At 40.3% G+C, this 21,850-nt stretch overlaps 1 protein-coding gene across 15 annotated transcripts in view; it reads right to left on the bottom strand.

Annotated features, from left to right (window-relative positions):
- LOC128760226 (receptor-type tyrosine-protein phosphatase T-like) overlaps nt 1-21,850 on the bottom strand; it is a 204,070-nt gene that overhangs the window by 88,135 nt on the left and 94,085 nt on the right. For all 15 annotated transcript variants that reach the window (XM_053867382.1, XM_053867385.1, XM_053867383.1 and 12 more), the window contains exons 9-11: nt 19,257-19,372; nt 18,890-19,070; nt 10,374-10,483 (exon numbers count right to left, since the gene is read on the bottom strand). In XM_053867382.1, coding sequence (XP_053723357.1) covers nt 10,374-10,483; nt 18,890-19,070; nt 19,257-19,372 — 407 coding nt within the window. The remainder of the gene's footprint in view (nt 1-10,373; nt 10,484-18,889; nt 19,071-19,256; nt 19,373-21,850) is intronic.

The following is a 21,850-nucleotide window of genomic DNA, read 5'->3' as shown; positions in this document are numbered from 1 at the left end:
CTGGTCTCTGGGGGGCGGTGGGGCACAGTTCATCTTACTTTCTCAAAAACAAAGCTTTCCGATGATAAAGATGGTGATGGACTTTTCAATATACACCATCATCCAGTGTCTTATTCCATTTCAGATGTTATGACCTCAAAATATGTGTGACTTTTTGTAGCATAACAAGAGGGTTTCACCTTTTTTCCTAAATGATATTTAAGGTAACAAATTTCAGCATGAATGTTTGTCATGTTGGGCATTTGATGGTTAAAACATTTTCTCTGAAACATCTTGGCCACGACTAACAAATATAAATGCTTCAAACTGAGGAGGTGCAGCTATTAATTGTGGACTAGAGGGCGTTTGATCAACAACTTTCTTTAAACCTCACAGTTTTTGTCTGTAACGCTGACCACTCTCCATACTTGCACTCCATTTGACCCATTATTATGAACTAAAAAAGACCCCTCAAAGGGAGAAAGTTTCAGCTCTAAACCTCCAAAACTCGGCTATTGGCCAGCGCTTCTTCATTCTCCATGTATAAGCACTGTATTCCCATGAGGCAGCAGCGACAGAGAGCTAAACAGCACTCAGACTGAGACTCTTGGGAGGAAACATTTAGGTGGAGAGCAGAGAGAAAGAATTGTTGCTTTTAGGGAAGAGAGGGTCAGGATTTGTGTCTGACAAAAAAGCTAAGGTTTGAAAAACATGCTATCAATACCATGGTTGGTATTTTAACCAAAATGTATAAGCCAATCAGGTCAATTCTCTATTTACTATGCTTGTGAATTAAGTGAGAGATTAAGTTTTAAGTTAAGTGGGATGGAAGACATGGATGTGGAGTTCATGCTTTAGTTACTCCTTTTAACTACCAGATATTTCTCTCAAAGAAATGTGCGGCATACATAAAAGTCCATGCTTCTCGCTCCGTGCTCCCTATCCGCTCCCTCTCTCCTGATAGTTGATGTACTTGGAATCGGTGAGACCATAAAACTCAGGTTGTTTTATCGGCTGATGAAAAGGCCGGCGCCCAAAAGGCCAGTGCATCTTGGGTAATAGAGTGTGTGTCTGCGGGTATAACTCACTGGAGTGTGTGTGTGTGTTTGTGCGTGAGAGTGAATTAGCAAGAAAGATGGAGGAACAGAGAGAGTTAAATGGGAGATAGAAGCATAAAAGTGAGAAGAAGGATAAAAGGGAGCAAGAGAGGAAGAAAAGGGGTAAATGTTGAAGTGCTAACATATTTAAAGATTATTCAGGCCGTATAGTTTTATGATTTCATTCTGGTTTTGCACTTTTTTAGAGTCCAGGCTGTCTTGTGAAAAAAAAATTAATAAATAAAGATATAATTGCAAAGAGCCTGTAAACTTTTGGATTTTATATAGTGTTGCTTATTTACTTAGATATAAGTGCTGGTCTGAAGCATGTATTTTCTTCTTAGAAGTTTCAATCTGAAACTTCTCATAGAAATAGTGTCACTCAAGCAAGATTTGCATCATAACTTACTAAGTCCACAGACTTTTTGAACACAAGTTGAAAATTATGTTAAAAAACAGGACAGGTAAAGGACTCATAACTTCTCTGTTCAGCTTTAGCGTTGCCTCTTAATGTCTACCTCACACACCATAGACAGAAAAAAAGACCTTCACAAATTCTTAATACACACAGTTGTATAAGCCTTGAAGGACTGTGCTGTGAAAAGACAGAAGAAAGCGACATTACTGCCATTTTTTGGTGAATAACTTGTCAAAAAATCTATTTTCAATGTCTGAACAGGAGCAGAAGCTGATGTGAAACACTTGCTGAATCGCTTGGCTGAAACCCCCCAGCATGTCGTTTGTATAGCGGCTGTCAAATGAGTGTCGCTCATGAGTGTCTAACTGTCAATGCCGGCTGACGTGTCTGGGACGCAGTCAGAGCATAATTTTCTCTTCACAAGTTTGTTCATACTTTAGTTGAGATTCTCATTGGGACAGCCAGAAAATAAGTCCATATTTCATATTTCCCATCAGATGTTTTTTGGAAGGCACAAAGGTTTTGGAAGTTGACTGCAAATAATTTCCCATCCAAGACAAACAATGATGAATCCAATCTAGTTTTAGCAAACTCTTTGTACTATTTTTGATGCTGGCTTATATAGTGAACATCTCTGTTTTTGATCAATTAACCAACAAAATCAGACACAAGAACAGACATTCATTGGGGACTGAAGCTCATCCAAGAAAAGTGGGTGAGACGCCCTATCATGCGGGATGCCTGGATCCAGATTTGAACCTATGGACTTTGTACGCACTAAATAAATGAAGGCAGACACTAAATATTTGTGGTGCGTTACCAAAATCCTAACTATGAGTACCCCTGTGTTCCCAAAGTATTGACCAATCAACTTCTCTGTAGGACACTGTGGTGGACATGGTTTTAGACAGAAATGTCTGGTGACTTTCAATGTTGATCTATTTCTACAACTGAATAAACTATACTCAAGTTTTGGGATTGAATCGAACCATGCTTTGTTGTCAGAAGACACCTTCAAGGGTTTAGAGTTAGGAAGAGTAAATTATTTTCCCAGCAAAGAAGCTTAAAGCAACAAACTAGTACATTTCCAATCAGTGAAAACTAGCACCTCAGTCCATGAAGCAGGAATGAACACAGCTTGATTATCCTTGCTCGGCTTTCATTGTCCCAAGGAGACTAATTGTGATATGTGGAAATATTACCAGTCTATACTTAGTCGCCGTCTGTCTTACTGCCTCGGCTGTTTGCTTATCAAGAGTCTGTGAGAACAAAAGAGACAGCTCCCAAGTATTATTGGACCATTGTGTGCAGCTATCTCCTGTCCCGCTGAGCTTATCTTGTTGGCAACAATAGTGAGTGAAATGAGGAAAACACCAATAATCCTCCCATGTGTGTTCCTTTCGACAGTAGTTGAAAAATAGTGGGCGCTAGAATGTTGCCCATTAACTGAAACCAATAACAATTTAGATTTATTTTAAAATATAGTAGCTATAGATAGTATCTATCTATCTATCTATCTATCTATCTATCTATCTATCTATCACCACCGGTGAATGCAGCACATCATGCAAAATGTTTCCCGATTCACGTTAACCGATCCTGCTACTTATTCTACCTCACTTGAAGGGTATAAACCTTGCTTTTGTGAGGTATTTGACAGTGAAAAATTAACAATGTGAGACTTTTATAAATATCCAGGCTGAATAAAGTAGAGCCGCATTATGCAAGAACGCACACACTCACACAGGCAGGTGTAAGTGATGCCGTGCCATTCCCCTGCAGGCTAAACAGGCAGAGTGACAGAGTAAATGGGGTCAGGAGCTCAAGGACTTGAAAGCCAAACTAAATATAGTCTATTATCGACAGAATAAGAAAAACAATATGAGAGAAGAGAGAGAGAAAAGAGAACAGCAGGGTGTGGATAGAAATACTGGATGGGAGTTTGTGTTCAGGCAAAATGGATGCAATGAGAACTGATATTAAAACTTCATCATTTTGACCTCAGGGTTTTTGCACTTTAAGACAGATGTATATCCCATTTATTTCAAACTAGTTAAAAGATAGAAGGCCCTGTACAGATGGATAATCTGCCTGAATATGGCTTTTATTTTACACTGATGAAGAAAGTACCAGCAACACCAGGCATGAACCGGACTAGTGACTCATCATGTTCCCCTTTCAACACCTACTCAAGAACAGGACCTGTTCAGAATCATGGTCTTGATGAAACACAACCACAGTTGGAATTATAGAATCATAGGCAAACATAAAAGTTTACCCCAAATTATTCTGCAGTCTATGTTTAGCGCTGCCGCCCCATTCCTGCTTCACCACCAGAGACGAGCAAGGATTTGTTCTTGATGAACCAAAAACAGAATCGATCAGCAGATCAGCTCGGACGACTGCTGCTCACATAATGAGAATCCATCATCCCTTTGTTGAGAAATGTGGCGGAAGAAAAGATTGTAGCAAGTGAATGTCGTCCACTGGAATCAACAGCACGGAGCGCTGAAACTGGAATGAATGCTAGACTGGTTGCCGCCATTGATTCCGGTGATTGATTAAAACCTCGACTTGAAACAAGACGAATCAGGGGGTTAAGTTATTTTCACTCAACAGCAGCCCAGCATAACTTAAACCCCATTAAAAGCCTCATCATGTTTTGCTTCAATGAAAAAAAAAGATACACAATTATATTTTTACATTTGTGAGTTGTGATGAATTGTCTAATTCTCCATGAAAAAAGATCCTTCCCTGAATACTTTCCCTCTGAGTCCTTAACCTCGATTAATGTCCTGCAACCGTTGTAAAAAATGAAGCAAAGACTTGCTGCTGACTTGAAGTGGTGCAATCAAAGATTCCAGTGACTGGTGACCTTCCAGGCACGATGAGAAATGATTGGGTCGACGGGTGCAAGCAGGGATCAATCGATGAATAATGTGGGTTATCTGCTGTATTTCCAAACTTATCCTTCAGCCATACAACAGTTTGACTGAGGGGTCCTTATGCAGTCCGAGCAGAAACGTGATCTCAGTCTCAGTTTGACTCTGGCGCATTGCAACATCTACCAGCCGAATGAGACATTCTCTAAAAAAAGCTTAAATCCAAGAAACTCTTAACTTTATTTTGAATGGAGACAACACAATGAAATTACAATGAACTACATTTTATTTAAGGCAAAAAAAAACACCCCCTTATACAAGTGCACGTTCAGTGAAATACTTGATGGTCAAGGAAAACAAAGAAAAGGACAGGATGCGCTCGGCTGCGTCACGGCAATCAATGTTGTTGGCGGCATCTGTTTAGCTAGCGGGGGCTCAGAAATATCAGCCGAGCAGCGGGGAGGTGAGCCAGCCTGCTGAAACTTCATGTAACGCTTCAACGAGCAGATGAGTCAATTAAAGACGCCACTGACAGGGTCATGATCTGTATTTGTTGGGAGGTCTTGTCTACTCTCAATCCAGATGAGCAGACGGGTCAGAGGAGGAGCAGGTCGAGCTGGCATATCTTTGAGCGGGGGTGTGTGTGTGGAGGTGTTTTATTAATCTGAGGTACAGCTGGATTGATGTACGAGATAGTACTTTGGCTCTAAGTAACTCAAAGCTCTCACATAATGGTTTGCCATTTATTGAACTCATGAACCAGGGGAAAGGTGAATTTAAATTCAGACATTGACCCAGATAGATAAATATGCAGCAATATGAAAATTTAAATAGAAAATTCATGCATTCATTCGCTAAAGAGCAAATAAACACAGAATGCTATTGACCTGCAGAGTCTGACTGCAGATGAGGAGGAATATTTATTTTAATTTTTCCTCCGTTGAGGCCAAATAGACTTTACACTCTCCTGTAAATCGGTGCAGTTCAGCAACAAAACTATGCTGTAGGAACATCAATCTAAAAGGCGCTTGAGATTAATGTCAGACAGTTATGCATGGTACCCCGGACAAGACGTGAGAGCCAACCAACCTTATGTGGTACATGGGGTGCAAATTCTGAAGCTAGAATCTAAAACCTGCCCTCTATTTAGAAATTGTCTTGACTTTTCAACTGTAACTTAAAGGGCCATCACGTCTTTGAGAATCAGAGGCAGTTGGACAGAGCACAGAACGAGACAAGAGAGATAGCTCTGGGATCGGATCTGTGACCAAGTGCTGCAAGCTGAGCCGTCAGTTGGGCCGCCCCAGGGAGGATGTCTGATGGAGACCCCGAAACACACCGAGATCACAGGAAACTGATGGTGAGTCCAAGACAACTGATGAGATGACATTCAGCATGCACCAATGCTCTCCAGGCTTCAGGTTGCAGCAGAGTACCACACAGCCCCACTCGGCACCCACGCGACTTAGAGACATATCTTCCCCCAACCTGGGTTGCACATGAAGTCTTGAAGTCTTTTCTGAAGCTGGTCGCTGTGGCCTACGAACTCAAATCCTCATCGTGGGGCATATCCATGCAAGGGGCAGTTATGTATCCCTGACATTGCCTTGTACCAGTGCCATACTAAAACCAGTAAGTCACTTCTAACACTTTCTTTTGTGGAAAATTGTAATTTTCATCATTCTGTTAAACATTTTACTCTAGTTTTCACACTGTTTATATTGTATTTATATATTCTGTGAATGTTTGGTACCAGCATGTGAGTTCCCCAAGGAAGATAAGGGAGGTTGAGGCCCTTGTTTTGCTTATGACATCACTGACTATCTATGGTTGGCATTTATACCTCTCTACAGAGGTATTTATACCTCATTCAGAGACTTGCTTGAAGTCTGTGCTGCAGGGATGTGACTGACTGCTCTCCCTTTGTACACATCGTATTTAAGCAAATTCACTGCTTTTCCTTAAGTCATTCAGGTTTCAGTGGTTGAAGCACTTTCCTCCACAATTCCCAAGAATCGGCTCCAGCATTCAAACCTACAACTTTCTTGCTTTCGTGTGTCACTATGTGACCTGGCTGCAATCAAAAATTCTCCAAGAATGTTATCAATACTTCTTAGAACAATGCAGACATGATCGGACAATGCATCTATCAGGTTTAAAATAAGGAAAAAAATGTTGTTTTCCATTGTTGTTTCCTTGTCCTTTCTGAATGCCTTCTTCCAGCGCGTTTGTCAGGATCAAAAGAGGATGTGGGCTTATGAAAGAGGGTGGGGGATCATAGGGAGTGGGGTGCTCACTCTCACTGTAATTCTCGTCTTTCTTTCAATCCTGCAATTAGCTGTAATTATAGTCATTCACATGCCAGATGAAGTGATCATATTTGCACACTGAATTATATCAGACCACGACAAACATGGGCTCATCTGAACTAGCTTTTATCTCATCTCCCAATTCACAACCTTCTTCACATCTGTATCACCCTCCCAACGCTGTCCTTATTGTCTTTGCTGCAATTTGCATTCTGGACACAGATGGGGCTAAAAAAGAGGGCGATACAAGAGAGTGCGGAGCAGGATGAGGACAGGACAAGAGCCCCTTAGATGTTGCTAATAATGCCTTTAATCCTGTCAGTAGCTGCAATTATAGTAATTATCTCTAATGGCGGCGCTTTGTGTGGCGACTCGTCCATGTTTAACAGACGATGCCGCCTCCACCAGACAGGGAGGCCAGATTCATATTAAACATATTAATGAAGTCCACATTGAAGTTGGGAAGTTGGGATTGATGACAGCCCCCAGGGACCACCATAAGTGGCTCTGAAAGCTCTGGGTCGAGGTCTAGGAGAGGGAACTGAGTGGTTTTATGCAGAAACAGAGTGAGAAACATGAGAAGTGGTGAAAGTGGATTTGAACAGATGCAATTAAAAATGAAAAAAAAAAAAGTTTTGTCAACAGATGCTAGATTGTCTATTCAAAGATGAGTGAACAAAATTATGGACATGTGCAATTCTCAAATGATTTTTTTTTATTTTATGAAGAACTTTTTGATTGTTCTCACCGTGCCTGCGCCAAACACCGAGACTTGCACGGTGTGCCACGTGATAGGTGCATCATGGTCCCACAGGTATGGAAACCCCTCTGTCCCTTAGTGCTAACAGAGATCGCAAAACTGAACACGGTTGATCTTTTTCATGAGAATTCTAGGCTGAATTTCAAAGCAATCAGTGGAAGGAGTCCCAGTTGACCCCGAGTGAGTTGGCTGTAGCCACATATGGGTCATGTGTCAAACATTAGGCCATTATATGGGGCCCAATGTAACTTCAAATACATAATAAAATGGAATTTGTCACTAATTTAAAGGGAAAGAAGGCTGATGCATACTTATGCACATATAGTCTCTTTTGAAAGGAGGCAGTAATGAAAGAGCCCGATTTATTTTATTCTGGCACTAACTAGACATGTGTTTGAAAAAAATCAAATGGGGACAAATAATGCAATTCGTTTGGTGTCTTACTTCCTTTCATGGACTGTTAAGTAAATGCAAATTTGAACTGATGTATAAAATTATGGCTTGCTTCTATGAAGTCCCAGATGTCCGCTGAAGTGGGATACCTGGAACTTTCTCCCGGGTTCTTCCAAGTCGAACGGACAGGTTTTGTTCACAGCCACAGGAGGCCATTTATCCAGACGCTTGTTCTGGTACAAATGGCAAAAGTCCATGGCAGCAGACTGAGAAAATCCCAAACTCCATTCGGGAGTGTGGCATCCAAGTCTTTGGCTGACTGGTGATTGCTTATTGAGCACACAAGTCAGAGGCTTCCACAAGTCTCAAAGATCCTTGTGACTGATAGTCATCCATCTTCATTGATTGTATGTGATGTAATGATTTTTTTTTTTTTTTTGCATATTATCATCTGATATCATTCTGGTAGGTCACAAGCAATTCTCAGCGTCTCTTGGTGAAAAGCTTTTGTACATACTAAATTGATGTTCAAAGTCCAAAGGACCGAAGGATATTCTCAAAAAGAAAAATTATCTTGCTTTGATTCAAGTATGTACTTTCAGTTCTAATAGCACCCTTGAAACACTCTACAACTTTGGCTCTTTGCTAACTTTTTCCTTGCACAGTGAACTAAAATAAATAAATAAATAAAAAATTCTGACTTATTCACACACGTCTCTCCCGCTTCTTGACACTTCACTCTCTTTCACGCTCAAACACAGACACACACACTCCATCTCTGGGTGAGGTGGGTCCTTGATGCGGCGATAGAAGACGGAGAACAGGTCAATAATTCATTAGATAGAAGGTTCAATCCAACTTCAACCTGAGTATACTGCCTGGAACCACACACACACCCACCCACTCGCAACTCTCAATCTGTCTTTCTCGCTCAATCTCGTCACATTGTGTCAGAGCTGCCAAGTGAGATCATCTACTTTAATATTCTTGCCAAAATATTCACTCAAAAGTGCTGCTTAAATGTTAAAGACTGGGCTTGAAATTAATGTGACCTGACCATGAAGTGCTATATTCACAAATATGTAGATTCCATTTAGGTGGTAATGGATCTTGAATTGCATTATGGGTAAACTATTTTATAATGTGTGTGAACTCACATATGATGCTTTTTTCATGAAAAAATATTTAAACTTTTAGACTTCCACCCAGGACACCTTGCTCAGCAGCTTCTGTGCAGCCATAGACTTTTGAGGACTTTATTTGTGGGACGGAAATGGTTTATAACTAATAACCACCATCCACGCGCTCACAAATCGCAGAATCACTCCAATCATCAGCAGAAAACCTCTGGGGCTCTGCGACAACAAATCACCCATCAGCTCTTCACCTCTCTAATGGTCCAGCGCATGATTTGACACAAAGTCCAGTAGCAGGGTTCCAAAATCACTCTGACAGCCGCCCACATGGCTGCAGGCTGTTGCAGTGGACTGTTGTCATGTCACTGCAGAGACACCATGACCACATGGTCATTCAAATTCCACAAACAGGTATGAGCCGTCGGGGCAATTCGGACTGGTTTATACATGAGATATCTGATGATACAACAAATGTCCAAATACAATTTACTTTTAAAAATGACCTGAAGCAAAAATGATTGTTGACTGTTTACATGTAAAATATATTCTGGAAATGTGGGATTAGAACATCAGTATCATAAAAAAGTCTTTGAAATTGTAGACAGAGATGATTTGAGTCCTTTGTTAGTCCCACAGTGGGAAAATTCAATGTGCCACAGCAGCCAATGACAACAACAAAGTCACAAGCTATGACAACAACAAAAATACCACTGCTATCATTGCTACTAGCAGTTATAATACAACCAACACAGATTATTATTATTATTATTATTATTATTATTATTATTATTATTATTATTGATAGTAATGATAGTGATAATAACTATAATAATAATAAGAATAATAATAACAATAATGTATTTTTATCTGATGAAAATGACACATACTATTATGTGTAATCAAAACGCAATAATGTCTATCCAGATATGAATAAGTCATCAACATAAAGCCACGGTTAAAAATTCATTAAAACAAGAGGGAATTAAAGAAAAAAAATGGGAAAACATGTGTGTTCCTATGGACTCTTCTTCAGTAGCTACAGTATTATCTCTCCTCTTTGCTGTATCGCCGAGGCTGGTGATAAAACCAGTGCAGCAGAGTGGTCAGTGGGGTGAAATGAACATTCTCTGACATTAAATATTATTGACTGTGAAGAGAAACTTTGACTTGTTCTCCACGCAGCAACATCACAGCGTTTGTCGAAAAAAATATTCTGAAGTGTCTCAAGTCGAGAACACAAGTGCTCTCTCACCTGACGCTCAGTCAGGAAGACAGCTGCAGATCATTTACGATTAGCACATTGGTTATACACAGCATGTTTTGAAAATAATTACAGCAAGAATGAACAGATCAGGGTCCATTCTCACAAGAAGTGGAATGATGAGCTGGTGCGACTGACCTCGTACAGGGTGATGACCCCGTTGGTCTCATTGGGAGCTTTCCACTGCATGTAGATCTTTTCTTCATAAGGCGTATTCTGCAGAGACTCCACTGGCACTGATCCCGGCACTGCAGAGGCAGAGAGCGACACAGAAACATGAGATTATTGTTTGACACCGCCGTAAGGCTCCCATTTATTTACCGTCCGCAGTAAATGCATTAGTAGACTTGGCAACAAATGAAATGTGCACTTGTGAACTTTTAAGTAAATTCAAAGCTTGATTTGTGATAATGCATGGGCACATATCTTGTCTCGCAGTTTGTATTAAAAGGAAAAATAGCAGACTCTTGAGTGGGTTGATGCATGAGGTGTTTTAAAAAGCCTCTACCTTTGGAAGAGATGGAACTGTTAAAAGCAGAGAAACTGTGAATTTAGTGTGAAATACTGTACAGCCACACTGCAACAGTCATAATGAGATAGTGCAGTATTCTTCTATAGCACTTAATGTCACATATTGAATTGTGTTGTAATGCACAGTGTTTTGAATGAAATAAATAATGGGATAATGATTGACAGGTCACGGACAATAAACGCAGTTGCACATGGTTCAGTGTACCATGCTGGTATCACATTGCTAAGTAGAGAATAGCAATACCTGATGTGAAGTTGAGCATTAGGTGTGGCCATTGAGATAAAAATGAAAATCACGATTCATTGAGGCTTTTAGGCCTCAGCACAGATTATTTGCTAAATATTTGTAGGTGTAAATAAAAATAATTATTTTACTCTCCATAAATATGCAAAGCCGTGCATGTGCCATTACAATGACCAAGATCACCTTCGATCAGTAAACCTTCATGAGATCAGATTAGATGGGCTTTAATAGTCCCACAGCTGAGAAATTCTGGTGCTAAAATGCAGAAGAAAACACAGCTGAATCAGGATTAAATATCTAGCATTCCTTGTTTAGCTCAAATATTGTGCTATTGAGTGGCGGCTGTGGTGAGCATATATCTGATCTTACACCTTCCAGAGACACAATCAAGGCAGACCAGCTCCAAGGCTCTGCAGGAAACTATGCTAGAGAGGTAATGATAAGAAGAGGAAAACAGAAATAACCAACAAAGCAGTTTTGCGGCATTTATTTATTTGGTTTTCCAGTTAATTCTAGATCCTGATGGGCTCATATTATAATCCCACTTCCAACATGGTTGGACAAGGAGAGTGCAGTATCTCTAGCTGGTCTTTAAACCCTGGTCGATAGTGGATACAGGTAGCACACTAAGTGGTAAAGATACAGTCCCTTATGGTAGAGGGAATGGTAGAAGAGGAGCGAAGGACAGAGTTAGGAGGAAACTGTATGGAACACTAATGTGCAATACTGACGAGATGGTAACAACCCCTTCATTTTTTCGAAGATGGAGGACTAATATTGTTAAGCAGAATGGTATTGATTTGTATTGTGATATACTGCAGTTCAGAAAGAATAGAGCAATGTTAGCATAGCATAGCACATGATGAAATATAGTAAAATGTGCAAAGTTGTGAAAATAAACTGCCTGGAACTGGAGAGGAGAGAACAAAAAACCTAAACTAACATGGTTTTATTCTGGTATGCAGTGTTCTCCAAACGTTATTGATATATTTGTCCATGTACCATTTCTCAGATATTAAAGTAATAGATTGACTCATTCAGATCTATTACGTTATATTTCTCAATACAGCAAAAGGAAGGCACAGCCTGAGGGAATTATATCAAACACAGAGCCCGGAATTTGTGAGGATTAAACTTGACAAGCTACAGCATGAAATTCAATACGTTCTCACTGCACCTTCGTGTTTACTTCAGACTCTGTTTGGCTCCAAGCCCCCCGGTGAAGGAGATATCGATGGAACCTTAGTTGAACATAACTGGGCATGATTTAAGCTAAAACTGGAGAGAAGAATGGAGAGTTTACTAAGTTAGTCGGTCCTATGTTGATATATATTTAGAGTTATGTCAGTGTCAATTATCTGAAAAATGAAACGATCCCCCGGATTTTAAGTGTAGGTCTGTTACAGAGTGGTTGTTAATGTTTAGCTTAGAATAGCATGACGCATTCTCTGCTGCCAGTGTTGTTTAAACTGACATAGGCATAATAAAGTATTCTGTAATGTTACTTAAAATGTGTATTAAATTAAATTAAATTAATGATTGTGTAGTGAATTTCTCTAGTCTGAGGTGATCAACACAGCGCATGGTGAAATTCTTTGTGCCCCTGCATCCAATAAAAGAAAAAGAAGTGTGCACACAGGATGCATACTATGATAACAATAATGAATAATAGAAACAGCAGTATGAAACAACAGTGCATGTGTGAATGTGTCCCATAAACTTACAAGCAAATCATGTTTTGGGCAGTTGGACTGTTGATTAGTCGAACTAAATAGTACACACTAGTAACACTAGTTTCTCCTTAAAATACAGTTATATTTATCTATTTTGAAAGTATTTATTTCATAATACAATTTAATTCAATTTATTTTAAATTAACAAGAGTCATTTTTTGTCATGTGCAGCAAGAGTTATAGTTCCTTGTAACTAGTGTCTTTGGCACTGCTGCTGCAGTGAGCTACGATCTTCCGAAGCATGCAGTCATGCCATATTGACTTTTAAGGTGGAACCTTTTGCAAAACCCCCTGTTGCAAGAGTTGCCCAAAGCACCCCAAAAGACATATCAATGTTTTTTTTTTATGTTTTATTTAGTTTTAAAGAAAACACAATTTTCTTCTTTTTCCCATCTGCTCTATCTTCCATCCTTTTCAGACGCTTCAATTGTCCCTGCTCACCGGGACTGTCCTCCATTTGCCATTTTATAAGACACATTGCTTCCATAGAATTCCTACAGCTCATCTTTTGGAAAGCTCATTTTTGTGTTGCATCTAATGAAAAGGTCTTTAAGAGCCTGCGGCCTTTGTTGGAACCTATCCCTCTGTTGCGTTCAAGTGTTTTGCCCTTGCTTGAGAAACACTTTGCTTAAGCGAATATATTTGCTATTTGCTTTTGAAGAAGCACAGTACAAAGTATTACAGTGGAGGCGGATAGAATAAAGACGTCTGGATTTTTTCGTCAAAACTTCAGCCCTGCGTTGGTCTCGCTTGTCTGACGCTGGGTGTGGATGTGTTTATGAACGTGTGCTCCTCAGCTCTGCTACGTGACACGCTGCCTGACACCTTCTGTCTGGTGTCTGCAAAAACAGACTTGATCCTGTTACCAGGTAGATTTTATATTTAGACTTCTGCCAGAGCTGTCACCTCTATAATCAACAGATTTGCTGATTTAGCTGTTTTGGGCACAAATGCTCCTACTGCAAGCCAATTTAACATGTTACTGACAAAATGTCGTCAGGTGAGTCAACATAAAGTCAGGCCCACTATTTGATTGGCGGATTGCTGAATCCAGACAGACTCTTCCCGCCATACGACGAACAGATAATCATTAACTTTTGGCCACATTTAACTTCCCATTAACAGCCCCATGCTGTCTACATTCATCGAGACTGACACTCATTAAAAAAAAAAAAAAAAAAACCATTTCATGATTATAAGAACATATTATAGAACTCATATATTGTTTACTTTTAATTATTAAATAAAAAAATTAAAAGTGTTCGTGTGACATCTTCCTCTTGTTTAAAGAATAGAGCCATTTGTATTCAGCGTCTTCATTAAAAACATGAATAATTTGGACCGAGCCCCTTTTATGGAGCCTACGAACATGTATGAATAAGAACACACATAAACACAGGTCCAAGACTGAGAGTGTTTCTAATTCCGAGGTGTTGATTAAGACCCCATCTGTGGCCGAGCATATCAAACGATCCTAACAAAGGAACGCAATTAGATCCTGCCATGTCTACTCAACGGCTTATCAGTCATCAGCGTGTGAGTCTGAAAATACACGTTTGTTACACCACACACCATGTGTTTGGGTTAGAAATCACATTGATGCGTCTGTCCGGAATTCTTCACCATGCAAGAGTGTGTGTTTGTGTGGACTTGAATCGCTGTATTTGTGGGGACAAATTCTTGGAAACACACCTGCTTGTGGGGGCTGTAGGCATTTGTGGGCAACTTTTTCCATACAAGACTTAAGCCTCAATTTGAGGATTACTTAATAACTAAATAAAATAACTAGGTTTTTATGATTGAATTAATGTTTGGTATATGTCCTGATTAAGGTTAGCCAATTGTTTTGGATGGTTAAGTTTGAGAGGCTGGGGAAAGGCTTATGTCAATGAGAGGTCCCCATAAAACATAAGAACATGACTAACAGTGTGTGTGTGTGTGTGTGTGTGTGTGTGTGTGTGTGTGTGTGTGTGTGTGTGTGTGTGTGTGTGTGTGTGAGAGTGCTACACGGGCGAAAGGTTTCTTTAACAAGATAAGAGCCGGTGTAACATGTTAATCATAACTTGGTTCATTCTCACCTAGTGGAACAATGACTGCGTCTCTTTATCAAGCCTGAACTCATCCACACATTCCACACATCCACTTCTACTCCCTCGTCCCCTCTTTTCACATTAACCCACCGCAGCAGTTTAATTTATTTTTTTTATTTTTTATTTATTTATTTATTTATTTTTAATGGATCTCAGTTTCGATTTTCTTTGTTCATTCCCTAGCCTTTCTCCAGTGGGCCCTTTCCTTGTTTTTATTACATTAAGACCTTGTTGTTTTAATATGAACCTAGTTTCTGTAGCGTGTTTAGTGGTCTATAGGTGGACTTCACAGTAGCAGAAGCAGAGCCGAAAAGAAAACGATAGGAATGTGAAATATATTTTTCAATTAACACAGCCTATCCTGATGAAATGCTATTTGTGAATAAACTTTATGGAGAGTCAATCATTTCACCCCAAGAATTCATGTTTAACATTCTCATTTGGACACTGAAAACACGTTTGCAATATTTAGAATAAAAGCTTCTTATTCATTTCGCTGTCTATAAATGTGGCAGCTCCTAAAAGCAAAAGGTAGGAATCACCTTCTTTTCAAATGATTTGAAGCTGTTAATCAAGGATAAAGGTGCTTCAAAGATTGAGAAAAAAAAAGAGTTGAGTTTAATTGAGACAGGCACTCATTGGCAGCGGAAAAAGGCCAGTAAATTGGAGATCGACTCAAAGTAAGTGAAAGCAACATCAAGGTGTTTATTCCTTTATTCTTGCCAGTGTCCATAATGACAGCCTCACCATCTGGATGATGTGTTAAAGATATATTTCTTAACACATATATTTCAGAAATATATATATATATATATATATATATATATATATATATATATATATATATATATATATATATATATATATATATATATATATATATATATATATATATATATATATATATATGTGTGTTTTCATCCCTTTGGCATTAGAAGAATTCCTAGATATTAACTAATACAGAGTGGTGGCCAAATGTGCTGAAGATGTTAGACAGCTGTCATGTCCTCTGAGACACTGAGTTGTCCTGTTAACCACCTGACAAATAGGTGTTTGGATGGTTATGTTAATGGGCTGCTGTGAGTGTGTGTCTGTGAGTGGGCGATGGTGAGACATGACATTTGTCTGTAAGGCAAGTATGTGTTTTGTTCGGCTTCAACTTGTCGGCTGCCATTACGTATGGACGGACAGGTGGATGGAAATGACGTTTGGGGTTTGGACATGTGAAAAACAAACATGGAGGAAACACAATTTGACTTGCATCTAAAAATGGAATAGAGGAAAAACAAGAAAACAAAAAAATAAAAACAATAGAGGAAAAAGATGATAAAAAGGTACTCATAAGAAAGTAAGGAAAGAATGTCTGAATTAATGAGAAGGAGGCTGGAAGGGGCGAAACAATGACGGGAAGTAAAATAAGGAAGTTAAGAATAAGTAGTAGTTACTGACACAGATGTGTAGCTAGACCTATGTAGAATGAAGGAAGAAACATAGGACGGAAAAGAAAGAACAGAGAAATTAAAAAGGAAGTGAGGAAGAGAAGGAAGAAGGAAGAAAGAAAGAAAGGAAGGAAGGAAATGGATACGCAGCTGGGCCAGTGTGTGATGTTTAAAGCAAGAAAGGTTTGATGGAGAAGAAGAAGAAAGAGAGTAATTAATAGAAAGAAAGAAATAATTAAATGTGGGATTAAAGAAAGGAATGGAATAGATGTGTCGCAGGGCCAATGTATGATGATTAAAGAAGACAGAAGAGTGAAATGAATAGGAAGAAAGAATGGGAGGCAGAAAGAAAGAGAGGAAAGAAGGTAGCATGGAAGAAAGGACGGAAACAGATATGTATCTGGGCCATTGTGCGATGATTAAAGAAAGATAGTACAGAAGAGCAGGTAGGTAGAAATTTGTAGAGGATGAAGGAAGGAAAAAGGAAAGTATGTGGAAAGAAACAAAGGATATCTGGGTGTTGAGTGAGCGAGCAGAAGGAGAGAAACTCGTAGTCGACGTCATCATCATCATGATTTGTGAAAAAGCAAATAATTGTTAATGAAAACTCAGGTCAACTAAATGGAGTTACAGCTTCATATCCAAGAGTCAAAGTCCCACATGAACAGTTTGTGAGCGTACGTGCACGCACAGCGGCTCCATCCTAACCATCAGCATCCAAACAACAATTAGCATCTGCATGAACAATCACTGTTCTCTTCCCTAATTACTGCATCACAACCAGGAGATTAACAACTGTTAAATAAAAAAACAATTAAGAACAAAACAATTAAGGCTGCTTCTTTTTTTCCGGTTCGCCCCCTCAAGTTACGTCTGCTCCCCAGTTATGTTGCTGCTTATCTTAGAAAGCTAATGTGTGTGCATGAGCGGAGGCTGCTTTTGGCCGGGAGCCGCGGTGCTCCCCAGAAGCTGAATTCTGGGGATATTAGTGAGATCCGGAGGAGGGAGTTTCTTCCCATGGGAGAGTTGGAGAGAGATGAGAGATGCGGGATCATCAGGACAGAGTTTGGGAATTTTGTTTATTACGATCCAGTTTATCACAGATGAGTTGCGGCAAGGAAATGAGGAGCATCAATGAATTTGCCATAATGTCTGAGGGAAATGACAATGAGTCAGACAGAAGAATATGTTTACAGTTTTGTCTGCAGCTTGAACTCCTGAGGGCTCAGATGGATGAGGGAGCTGTGAAGCTATCAGTGGTGGGTGGAAGTACTGGATGGATGCATGAAATATGGAGGGATGAATGAAGAAAACTTTTGGGGAGATGGGGGATGGATTGATGGATGGATGGATGGATGAATGGCGAATGTACGGTCAGACAGAGGAAAATGGATAGATGGATGGATGATGCATGGATGGATGGATGATGAATAGACGGACAGAGGGGAATGGATTGATGGATGATGGACGGATGAATCGATGTATGGCTTGATGGATGGCTGGATGGATGATGATGAATGGATGGAGAGAGGGGAATGGATTGATGTATGGGGAGTTGGGTAGATGGATGGGTGATGGGTGGATGAATGAATGATGAATGGACAGACAGACAGAGGGGAATGGGTGGATGGATGGATGGATGATAGATGGATGGATGATGAATGGACAGACAGGGGAATGGATTGATGGATGGATGGATGGATGGATGAATGGCGAATGTACGGTCAGACAGAGGGAAATGGATAGATGGATGGATGATGCATGGATGGATGGATGATGAATAGACAGACAGAGGGGAATGGATTGATGGATGATGGACGGATGGATCGATGGATGGCATGATGGATGGCTGGATGGATGATGATGAATGGATGGAGAGAGGGGAATGGATTGATGTATGGGGAGTTGGGTAGATGGATGGGTGATGGGTGGATGAATGAATGATGAATGGATAGACAGACAGAGGGGAATGGGTGGATGGATGGATGATAGATTGATGGATGATGAATGGACAGACAGGGGAATGGATTGATGGATGATGGACTGACGGACGAACTGACAGACGGACAGATGGATTGATGTATGGGTAGATGGGTAGATGGATGGTTGGATGGATGGATGGATGGATGGATGATGGATGATGGAGAGATGATGAAAGGACAGACAGAGGGGAATGGATTGATGGATGATGGACTGACGGACGAACTGACAGACGGACAGATGGATTGATGTATGGGTAGATGGGTAGATGGATGGTTGGATGGATGGATGGATGGATGGATGATGGATGATGGAGAGATGATGAAAGGACAGACAGAGGGGAATGGATTGATGGATGATGGACTGACGGACGGATGGATCAATGTATGGATAGATGGGTGGATGGATGGATGGATGGGTGATGAATAGATGGACAGACAGAGGGGAATGGATTGATGGATGATGGACAGACAGATGGACTGACGGATGGATGGACAAATGTATGGGTAGATTGATGGATGGATGCATGGACAACCATTTGCTGTTGAGCGATACACACTCAAGTAGAGATTCTGATCCTGACAGGACGCACAACATCAGAAAAAGCTGAACACCAAAGAAAATGTGAAAAACTCACCATCCTCCTCCGTCTGCTTGACTATCTCCTCGCTCTCTTTGCTGCCCTCTGGGTTTGCCAGAACCAGCCTCAGTCGGACTGTGACAAAGGGTCTAAGGCCCCTCAGGGTGTAATGAGAAGACGTCGGGATGAGCTCTTCGGCTGCAAACTCTTGCTGGTTGAACATGTACTGGTACTGGACCTGAGGACACCAGTGCATAAAAAAATCAAGCCACTCTTTATATAAGGTAAAGCGAGGTTATGTTGTGAATGTTCCGTGATAATAAAGCTAAAGTTGAGTGGACCTTTTGAGAAATAACACCAATCAATAACACATTTTTTTCTTGTTATGTGTTGATGAAATGAAAAGACAGAAAAATATGTGTACCGTCAGGTTGTAACTGTGACAGCGAGTCACAGCGTAGCCAAACGTTTCCCACTGGATGGTCAGCTGTCGAGCTCGGATGTCTACCACGTTGACATTCTGAGGACCGTGAACTGGATCTGGATGAACAGAAGTACTGGTTACTATGACTACCAGTACAATTCCTACGATCGACCAGTTACACTATCACTTTGAAGTAGATTGAGGAGCCCAGTCGTCTGTCAGAAACTAGGGACAGAGCCAATGATGCCACTGATGATGGCCCCTGACCCACAACTTAACAATGAGACTGAGGGAACTTATTGGTTGTATTGGTTGAAACACACGCCCACCAGAGCAGAATGTAACTTTGGTGGTGAACTGTGGCTTGGGAGGGAAGCAAGTTCAAACATCCTTTGCTGTGATCTTTTAATTACTTGACATCCTGTCTGAACACTGGACCGTCACAGATGAATCAACATCAATCTGCAAACATTCCCCGTGTGTCTCCTCCTCTCCTTCACACACTGTAGACTCTCTCACACTCAGTCTGTATTCCTATCTTTGTGACGACTGCTCATTGGCAAAATGATTTCCACAGACTACTGAACATAACCATTCAAAACAAATGGCGAGACTTTACCATGACTCTTAACCAAATTTAAACCCATTTATAATGACCCAATAATTCTATCCTCTAATCCTCAAATTGACGCTTAAAGTCATGGAGTCCAGCAAAAGGGCCACACAAAAGCACAATGTAAGAATTGGTCACCACAACTATAGCTAAACAAGGCCTAGCCACACAAAACCCTATCATTGCCATAAGTCTGGATTTTTTTGGGAACTGGTCCTTTGTGTTTTCTAACTACAGAGCCCAGACTGAAGAATCCTGAATCAACACAGACATCAGTACCAAACAGAACCCAAGCACCCTCAAAATACCTCACTAATGGTTGATTGCAGACATTAAACGCTTGTTTCACCAATGGACCTCCTGGACTGTCAGATTATCCAAATAAAACCAGATAAGACAATGGCATCGGAGATAATCCATCTTAAAGGTCAACCAAGACAGACGGTGGGTTTTTGGTTCTGTTTGTAAAAGGGCTTAAAATAATTAGATTAAGGATTAAAAACAAAAGAATTGGTAACATGCACCGTGTTTTTTTTTTTTTTCTTTCCTAGTGGACCTTTTCTGTTTGCGAGTCCAGACGTCAAGGTCCCCTGCTGCTTCTTATGGTTTTAGGAGTCTGTGTTTCTACTTAAAAAGACTAAATCCTATAAACTGCCTCAACCCGATAAGACAGTTGCAGACTGACATTTGGCAGTTAGAGGAGCTGCAGGGGGCGAAACGCTGCACAACGAAACCAGTGCTCAGGTCAGCGCAGCGGGTGCTTTGTGCTTTGATACTTCCCACATACTGCTGCTAGATAATAGGACGTCACCATATCTGAGCGAGTTTAATTCCAACAGCAGCTGAATTTTTAATTGAAGTGAAGGCAAGAAAGGCAGCAGGTCACCACACAACACAAAGCTACATCCACCCACTCCAAGACGGTAATAACTCCCAGAAGGTCTTTCAGGTGGGAAGCTCAGATCTGGGCTGGGAGAGGTTTGATTTCAATGGGTTCTCAAGGTGAAAGAGGTCACGCTCATCAACATGGATCCACTCAGATGATAATTGCTCATTCAAGAGTGTTGATATGTGATGTGTAAAGTACCCAGCAGATCACCAGCCGAGAACGGGCTTCCTTAGTACAGACAGGAGGCGCATTAGAAGCACTGGGAATCCAAAACTGGAGAGAAACTGTGTCATCGTGTCCAAATAAATAATGTCAAAATTAGCATTTATAGAGCAGACAAATCTGCTAAAATAAAATAACAACAATAACAAAAAATAAATAAAATAAAAAAACAACAAATGAATCATGGGAAATGCAGCTATAAATCATAAATAAAAACAAAATATTGACTGAATTTGCAGTTTAATTAATATGCAAACACAACCGGCCTCGCAGAAAATGACCCAAACTGTGTGTTACTTAAGTAGAACTACCGCTACATACTTGCTTCACAATACCACAGCTACATTTGTGTTCACATGGATATAATAATGCAGAATTGAAATTTGCAAAAGCATAAATAATTCAATGATGTTCCTCTGATGAACACGCACACACCTCAATTACAGAGAGATGATCCGTCATCAGCAGGCTGAGGAGACGGAATGAAATCAGCAGGAGTAGCAATAAATCAAAGCCCACTTCTACGTAAACCATGTTAGCCAAAATTACATTTCAGCAGTGGGGTTTTCAGAGGGAACAGAAACCAGAATACAAGTCTACTCACAACAAGAACAATCCAGCTAATTCAGTCATCTTCCGACTGGGATGGGATGGGAGCTAATCTTTCAGATAATCTGACTGGTGCTTGGTGGGGAACCTCTGAGCTGATGACTTTGGTCGAAGCAAAAGCAGATAAGAGTGGGCTGACAATGGAACAGATTTTCAGAAGCTCCGACCAAAGATTCCTGGGGCTCCCACTGCTTGGCTTAAATGATTAGGAGACTGAGAAAAAAAAAAAAACAAAACAAAAATGTGGACTTGTTTTTTTTT

The sequence above is a fragment of the Synchiropus splendidus genome, chromosome 6, assembly GCF_027744825.2.
Source record: "Synchiropus splendidus isolate RoL2022-P1 chromosome 6, RoL_Sspl_1.0, whole genome shotgun sequence".
NCBI classification, from domain to species: Eukaryota; Metazoa; Chordata; class Actinopteri; order Syngnathiformes; family Callionymidae; genus Synchiropus; species Synchiropus splendidus.
The sequence above is the reverse complement of the archived record's forward strand: the minus strand, read 5'-3'. Positions and strand labels throughout refer to the sequence as shown.